Raw genomic sequence first — 8,581 nt, 5'->3', positions numbered from 1 at the left:
ATGCAGCTCACACTGGTGGGAAGCCATGCTGCTGCCTTACCAATACCAGCACCTCAACGCTACTGGAACTCCGTCCTCCCAAACACACCAATGCCGAAATCTCTCAGCCAACTCGTCATGCCTGGTAAATAGTATATTATATATACACAACTCATACGCTCTCATAGACAGAGTTCGATCGGCCTCTTCCACCGTTAATTTACTGATGCTCTTAGACTCATAATCTTACTTATTTTCGATTTATCATTTATGTTGTTGCTAATTAAATCTGCAGACTTCATTAGTGTTGGCAAAGGGAGCGTTATTCTTCACAACCCAGTTCACAAGGAAGAGAATTGGGCGTATTCGAAAGATTCAGATGATGAGAACGCCCGTTTCCAGAATGATGCTGCAGAGAACGCTCCATTTTGTGTGAAATATGCCGATATTGCAGATGATCCCGCAGAAGCTGAAAGTCTAACACAAGTTGAAGTCGACCCAAACCGAACAATCTTCTTCTTGGAGAAGGACCTTCATCCTGGAAGGGCAATGAATTACCGATTAGCTGGAAGTGGAAATTCTAGTACCATACCTTTCCTGTCCCGAAAAACTGCAGAGGCGATACCCTTCAGTTCAAGCCAACTGCCAGAAATTCTGGACAAATTATCAGTGAAACCGGGGTCTGATGAAGCCGATTTGATTAAGGGAACCATTCAAAATTGTGACAGTCCAGGCGCGAGTGACGAAGCAAAACAATGTGTAACCTCGTTAGAGTCGATGATCGACTTTGCCACCTCCACGCTGGGATCAAAAAATGTTCTAGCAATCGCAACGGAGGTGGAACAAGGAGCTGCCCCGATGCAGAAGTACACAATAACCGTAGATGGAGCGAAGAGGCTGGCAGCCAGCAACATCATGGTGTGTCATAAGATGAGCTATGCGTATGCCGTCTTCTACTGCCATTCAATTGAAAAAACGACGACTTATGTGGTGCCTCTGCAAGGAGCTGACGGATCGAAAGCCAAAGCAGTAGCAGCCTGTCATCAAGATACATCTCAATGGTACCCAAATCATTATGCTTTCAAAGAGCTCAACGTTGAGCGAGGAACCGTTCCCATCTGCCATTTTCTTAAAGCCGAGGATGTTGCTTGGGTTACAAACCAAAAACCAACTTGATCTGGTTGAATTTGTTCGACCTGATCGATCACTAGCCTATATGTAAGAATGTATATCCTCCGGTAATAAATGGAATTACATAAGACCTGATAAATCAGTTGTGTTTATGCCTGCGACTACTGACTGCCATAGGACATCTTACCCATTAGAAACGCAAATTTCGAGTTACAAATTAAGAAAACAGTACATCTTAAATATATAAAAAATGTAATGCTAGGGAGACCATGTAAAGACACTTTTGTGACATTTTTCTTTATGTTGATCGGCTTGAAATGGTTGCTAAGAATATCGGAGTTAAACAGTGTCTTGGTTTGCACCTCATCGGAAAATATTACTTCTGCATAATGATACGACCACATGTGACTTTTCATTACATTTCAAAAGACATTGCTTAAATTTCATGCCAAAATAAAAAATAAAAAAAAACATTGGTTGAAAAGTTGCAACTTTCTTTTTATGGGGAAATGTCGATTTAGTCTATGAACTATCACCTAAGTAAAAATTAGGCTTTGAAGTATTTTTCGGTAAAATAAATCCCTAAATTTCATTCCTACTATTATATTCAAAATTATTTTATCCAATTTTTTCGTCAACTTAAGTCATTTGACACACTTAATACCGTCCTTCTCTTGCTTCTAAGCCCTTAACATTTCATAGAAGTTACGAATCTAACATCTAATTTATTGCTAGCCCATTATGAGACTTAACCCTCCACTTTCCCTTAGTATAGATAATATCGTTTGTTAAAAAAAACAAAAAAAAAACAAAAAAATTATCCTCTGAAGTTGACTCAACAAACTATTTCTTTATGAAAAATTACTAATCTACCCTCCAATGTGTATCACATACAAGTAACATGATTTAAATTGACGGAAAATTGAATATAGTAGCTTCAAATCTAATATTAGGGATGAAATTGATAGATTTTTATAATTCAATGATTGATTTTTCCAAATAAATAGTTTAGCGACCTAATTTTCACTCAAGTGATAATTCAGGGGCTAAATTGACAATTCACCCTTCTTAAGAGAACAAAAATTGAGGATTATTCGATATTAGCTCCTCAGAGTAAGACGTTGTAGGATGCAACGTGTCCACCCTCACCCAAAGGCGAAGGGTAGGACATTTAACACCAAAGAGCTTAAGAGCTTAACCCTTTTCGATCAAGCAGATGACTAAGTTTCCCGTTTCCCTGAACATCCTACATTTCTTCGACCAAGACATAAAACAGAAGGAAAAAAAAGACCTACATTTCTAAACCATGTCCTACCTACTACTAGACATTTTCGCATAAAGCTGATCCCCTTGTTCAAAATTTAATGGCACAACCTTGTGGAAGACCCATGCTGAGAAATTGGTTTTCCTTTTGCTGGCAGCAAATCTTATCCACGAAGCTGTGAATGAGCTGACCGGCCAAGCTTGATGGATCATCGATGAAGGTGTCCACGAATACTCTAACCACCCTTCGTTCTTGCACATTTGCTTTCAGACTGAACCAAGTCAGAAATTTTACTCTAAAATCTTCATCTACGTGGCCCTCACACTCTAACCATTTGATTGCTCTCACAGAGTAGTCGTAATCACTTTCCTCTGCTCGCTTTGCACATCTGAAAATTGGTACTTTGCGCATTCCATTAGATTTACAAGGTGTCAATGGAGAAACTGCATCTTTGATCAAAGAAACAGTTTCAGTTAAAGGAAGCAGCGAGTAGAGACGTTTGCTCTGGTTCTTGCCAATGCCATCTGATAACTGAAGATTTGCGGGATGGGCTCCAGAAGTTAATTTGATGTCACTAGAATTGGTTGATTCAGCTTGGGAATGATTTTGAACAACTACTACATTCTCTTCCCTTCGTTTTGTCTCCGGCACAATAGAGCTATCATAGGATGCAGGCGTGACCCATTTAGCTTCCCAAACACCCAATATTCCTGAGTTGCTAAACAGAGAAACCTTGCAGAAATATTCAGATGAGGGATGGAGATCAGTGATGCTAAATTTCTTCTCAGGCCTCAAAACAATGAAAGAGGGTTGGTCTGGGTAATCCTTTGCATCAGACTTACGATGCCACAGCCTGCAACCCAAGAAGTTGTTAAAAAGTTGGTCCTCATATTCTAGCACAATGACAATGGAAGTCGGGGATGAGTCTTCAAACTGGATGCGGCAAGCTGATACAATAGAGTTATTAAGTAACATCAGTGAACAATAAATATATATGAATTGGTTATAACTTAACTAACAAGGGTGACGATACCGGCCAATAGTTTTCATTCCCTACTGCAGTCAGAGGGTCAGACGTAACTCATATAAAATGAAATGCATGGTGCTGTGTTCAATCTAGATGCTGCATATGTGAATGCAGACTTCAAATTATTGAAAACAACGAAACAATAACTTACTGGCTTGCTCTTCCTTTTCTGCATGGACAGGGCAAGGAACATAAAACAATGTGTCAAACGTGTCCACTGCTGAACTGCACAATTTCTGAACTTCAGCACCACAAGAGAGCCTGTTAACGATTCCACGTGCCATCTTTGCAGAGACCTGTTCCAGAGGCCCTACTTCATTGTTCAGTTTTTTCATGGCAGTTCCTACCGTGTTCTGCAGATTTTGGTATTTCTTCGTTCCTAAAAGAATTTTGTAAGATAGAGAAATTCGTAGACACAGTACATCCACTCTTCTAGCCTCCTTTGCAATCATCAATTGTTTTCTCCAGGTTCTGTAAACAAAACCAACCATCTAATTAGCAAACAGCTTTATTTGGCAATTGAAGAAAAGTGAAATATTTTTCATTCTAGATTAGGCCAAATAACCTGAATTGTCAACCTCATCCTTACCAACCATTTGCTACATTCGTATCAATGAAAATATTTCCTTGGAATAAATTGATAGTCTAACTGTTTTACTTCTAGTTTTCAGTTTGTTGTGGATTGATTTAAATTTTCTCAGAATAGTTTGTAACCAAAAATATTACCAACAAAAACATATACAGGTGACATATTAAAAAAAAATGTTGTTTCTATATACTTCGAAGGAATTATCATGACCTACATCTTTCATTTCTAGCTGTAGAAAGTGTGCCATTTCCTATGTACTTAAGAGATAGCTTGGTAGATTCTGTAGTGTTCAATCACTGCTAAATCGGAGAAGCAAAATATGTAGCATTTGCTGTCCGCATACCTTTGTGTGCGCATGCGTGCACAGGCACACAAACGCAACACCTGTAGATGTCTATAAAGTTGATAAATAGGCAATTGGTTTTTCTAGGTTGGGACTCTGTACTGACCAAGACATACACGACTAGCATCATAATATCATACAATGCAGTTAAGAGTAAGTAATTGAGATTAAATGGTCACAGGTACTTAAAAAATATTTATTACCTCATTATATCATTAACCTTTCCGCAAGCAACACAATAGAAGCTTCCATCCAATTCTGGACAGCACCCGCTCTTCATAAAGCCAGATTTTTCATGCATTAGAGCACATTCCAGATGACATGACATTCCACATGGACCATTCTCATCAGCAGAATCAGAGCCACAGGTCAACCATAGACTAGGATCCTTGTTATCATCGAAAAGTTGACAGATACAACAAGAACATCTTTTGCAAAAAGACTCCTCTAACCCAAAGGCAGCTTTGCATGCTACATTATGACAAACTTGGATTTTAGGATTTCCTTCTTTAGTCGTCACCGGAGAAACATGACCTGTGTCAGAGAGAGGTTGAAAGGAAGCTTCCCTTTTCCTTTTCTTTCCAGTTTGAATTTTGGCCGGAGCAACTTCAGGATTACTATTAGTATTGCTCTTGGAATTCAAATCAATTACCTTCAGAAGCTGCTGTATCATTAGATATTTTGAATATCCTCTGTACTTCCTTTCTTTACCCATCTCGGCACAGATAATTTCAAGAAGCTCCCTACGGGTAAAGAAACTTAGAATCTCTGGGGCATCTTTTGACCATTTGGCAATCTCTCGGACTAGTTCTCTCTTTTCTCCCAAGCTGAGGCTGCTACATTTTTCAGGGCCAAGTACAAAACCTGAGGAAATAAAAAATCAAATGTCAAACTGAATTTCAGGTGTCTTATGTTTTATAACACAAGTAGATGAAATTACAGATTATCTGCAGCCAAGAAAATGTTGAACATAATCACTGAAACCTAGTAGTTACTCATACAGAACAATATACGATTCACGTTCATGGTTTATCTTCGGTGTTCATATAAATCAACCACACTCAGACTGAAAATGAGTATCCATGCACTGACAAAGTACCAAGGGGAATCAAGCCACAACTAAGCTTACTGCAAAATAACTCGTTAACATATTCTTTGGTCTTCTCCAAATTTGTTCAACCATAAGTTGTTTCTTTCTTTTGCCAGGTAAGTTTTAATTTGTAAGGGACACCAACAGGCTTGAACCTGAGATAGCCCTTTAATTTTGGTAGACTTTGCCAACATAGTGTTCACATGTGGACCCTGGTTCCTTTTGGCACAAGGAAAATTAATGGAGAGGTTCGAACTCTTTCCTTCAGTGTGACTAAAATACATCGTACCACACGAGCTACAACCCCACCAGACAAGTTGTTCGTTCTTATAAAACGAGTAGCTCTCAAATCACAACTGTTCTTCTGGAGATATATCGTCGTATAACTCAAATATATCAACAGAAATTAGTCATTTGACAATGACAAACGACGGACTACTATTTCAGCGTCAACTCCCATAGAAACATAAACTTCATTCTAAAACCCCATTAGGATTCCGAGTTCACAAAACTTATCGAAAAAAATAACTTATGACAAAACAGCTTTACCACAATATCAATGAGTTATAATTGTTCAAGGGCAAACAAAGTTTTACAACAGGCAATGCTGGTTGCCGTCATTAGTCAATCTAAACAGTGTCTCCCTAAAGACTTTCTAGCAAGAGCAAACGGCCATGTCTGATTATTTAAAAAAATAAAAAAAAACCCCAAAACCCCAGAAAAATCATACCCTGAATCATCAGCATAACCTAATTATTCAAAAAATTTAGGCATTGGGCAACATACATTGGGGATAACAGCAATATTTATGTGTTCTAAAATAGGGAGAGGCAAATATAAAAGAAAGGCGAACTCAGATGCAAATAATACTTTCGTGATGACATACATTGTGGAATACGATAGTCATAAAGTAAATAAAACTAACAAATCAACTGCAAAAGAGTAAAACCCACCAAATTTATATGAAGAAAAATAGAAAAATAATGGGAAATATAAAGTGGGAAAAGTGACCTGAGAATACAGACTGCATGTTTGAAGCCCTCTCTTCTTCTGGGTTGCTCATTGTATTCAACAGAGGAGGCAAAAAAGCGAAAGACTCTATTTTTATTCAGGGAACTTGTATCTAGAGAGAGAAAGAGAGGGGAAGGGAGAAAGAGAGTGAGTGAAGGAGAGAGGGAGAGAGGGAGAGAGAGAGTGAGAGAGGGAGACGAGGATCACAAGAAAAAACTCATGAGAGAGAGAGAGAGAGAGAGAGAGAGCGAGAGAGAGTCAGAAGAAAAGTGGCATCCGAGTAAAGAAAAAGAAAAGAAATAATAAAAAATTGCCAAAAATAAGAGAGGGCAACAGGCAAATTGGGTTTTATTTATTTATTCTTGCTTTTCTGTCGTGGGAAAACCCACGCGCCTGCATGCGTCATGCAATTCTCTCTATGGTGCTTTCGAAGTTTTCGGTTTCAGTTTTTTTATTTCTACTTTATTATCCGTGGGTAGGTGATGGGTCTTCTTTCTTTTGTGTCCGACTCTACTTGCTTTTACTATATTGCTAAACCTCATCTTCCACATAAGTGTCTTTATTGGCTGAGTTTGTGGAGAGTAGGAGATATATTTAGTGTGACGGTCTACGTGGAATATGGATGTACAATTGTAGTTCATATGTTATATGATGTTAGGCAGTCGTGTAAAGTTGTCTTCCGCAACACGATTCTTCGTTTAACAGGTTTTTTTTTAATTTTTTTTTAAAGCTATTTTCGCGCGACCGTTCACTTAATTCATCGCACTAGTGTAACAATTACTCTCTACTTATGTTATTACTATAACTCTCTACTTATAACAATGATTATTATACTCGACTTCTAATTTTCTAATATTGTTTGTAAATTAACATGAAAACCTAAAGCATCAAGTGGAAATAAATGGGTTGTGTTGTGATAATTGCAAGTGTACAATATTGTCCAAGTAATATAATGATAAGTAAAGTGTCGTTCTAACAAGAATCAGGTTAACCTAAAATTACTATTGTGATTAACTTCAAACTAAAGTTAAATAAAAGAAGACTTACGGTGACAAATTAAATTATGCAAAGGAACGAAACACAAATAAAAATAACAATTGATCAAAGACAAAGAAAAAGTGAATGAATTATAAAAGATTAGTGTATGGAAACACTAGAACATTAGGTTCCTCATTCTCAATCCCATCTAACCATGTTCTTCATGTTAACATCAAATTATTCTCATGTTGCTAGCAGTTATCCCTTGATTCGTCAATATTTCCTGTCAGAATATACTAACCGTGTTTCTAACTATCTAGCCATGCTATGTCTAGCCACATATAGATAATCGAAACCCTTTATGCTCAATGAATAATTATACAAAACTACATAAATCGTAACCAGTATGTTTACTCAGCTTTGAATTCATGGTAACTGTTATGATAATCAATATACTAAACTCAACCTATCAGTCGCAATTTAGTTCTTCATACAAATAATGGACAAGTTATTTGATAACAACAAAGCACAATAAAAATTACTCAACATGGAAAATAACTGAGATTAATATAAAAAACGAGAATTATATGTTCATGATAAGAGTACACCGTAGCCCTGGCAAAAGAATTTAGTTCATGATTGAACTAATGACAAACATGAATGAATTCGATGCCATGGAAGAAAACCCAAAACTCCAAAACTCTGAAATGGTATCTACAGGAAGATCATAGAAGAACATTGATTGGATAAACATGTAAAGAAAGTACTCATTTCTCTATTAATCAAGTATAGAGGCTGAGATGGAAGATTTGTAGTACTGTATAATCAAGGGTAAAGCAGAGAGAGTAGAAGGCGAGAAGGAGCCAGAAGCCCAGAAGCAAGGCATGAGAGGGTAGAGAGCCAAAGGATCCAAAAACAAAGGACTTGAGGGTACAAAGCCAGAAGCAGAGAGTGAGTCGCATAGTGCGAAACGAGAGTCAACAAAAGGTTTTGTTATTGCTAAGCACAAACACCCTCAAATAACGGGTGTTAACAGGTCTGGCAGGTTGACCCAAAATGACCTATTATTTAACGAGTTCACCCATTAGCGATACAACCCATTAAGCTTCCACTCAAATACTAATTTAACGAGTGGGTCGGGTTAGGTTAATGAGTCATTTCTAAAATGC

The 8,581-nt window shown here is 37.6% G+C and overlaps 2 protein-coding genes across 2 annotated transcripts; one reads left to right on the top strand and one right to left on the bottom strand.

Annotated features, from left to right (window-relative positions):
- On the top strand, positions 1-1,155 carry LOC137717162 (BURP domain-containing protein 6-like). Its single transcript, XM_068456465.1, has 2 exons — positions 1-124; positions 275-1,155. The coding sequence occupies exons 1-2, from the start codon at positions 1-3 to the stop codon at positions 1,153-1,155; spliced, it is 1,005 nt and encodes a 334-aa protein (XP_068312566.1).
- Positions 1,156-2,178: 1,023 nt separating this feature from the next.
- Positions 2,179-6,580, bottom strand: LOC137716898 (VIN3-like protein 2). The gene is made up of 4 exons (XM_068456251.1): positions 6,435-6,580; positions 4,537-5,197; positions 3,553-3,872; positions 2,179-3,321 (listed from the first exon to the last, which is right to left on the bottom strand). The coding sequence occupies exons 1-4, from the start codon at positions 6,484-6,486 to the stop codon at positions 2,465-2,467; spliced, it is 1,890 nt and encodes a 629-aa protein (XP_068312352.1). The 5' UTR covers positions 6,487-6,580; the 3' UTR covers positions 2,179-2,464.
- Positions 6,581-8,581: the final 2,001 nt, after the last annotated feature.

This window comes from Pyrus communis, chromosome 15 (genome assembly GCF_963583255.1).
Source record: "Pyrus communis chromosome 15, drPyrComm1.1, whole genome shotgun sequence".
Classification (NCBI taxonomy): domain Eukaryota; kingdom Viridiplantae; phylum Streptophyta; class Magnoliopsida; order Rosales; family Rosaceae; genus Pyrus; species Pyrus communis.
The sequence above is the reverse complement of the archived record's forward strand: the minus strand, read 5'-3'. Positions and strand labels throughout refer to the sequence as shown.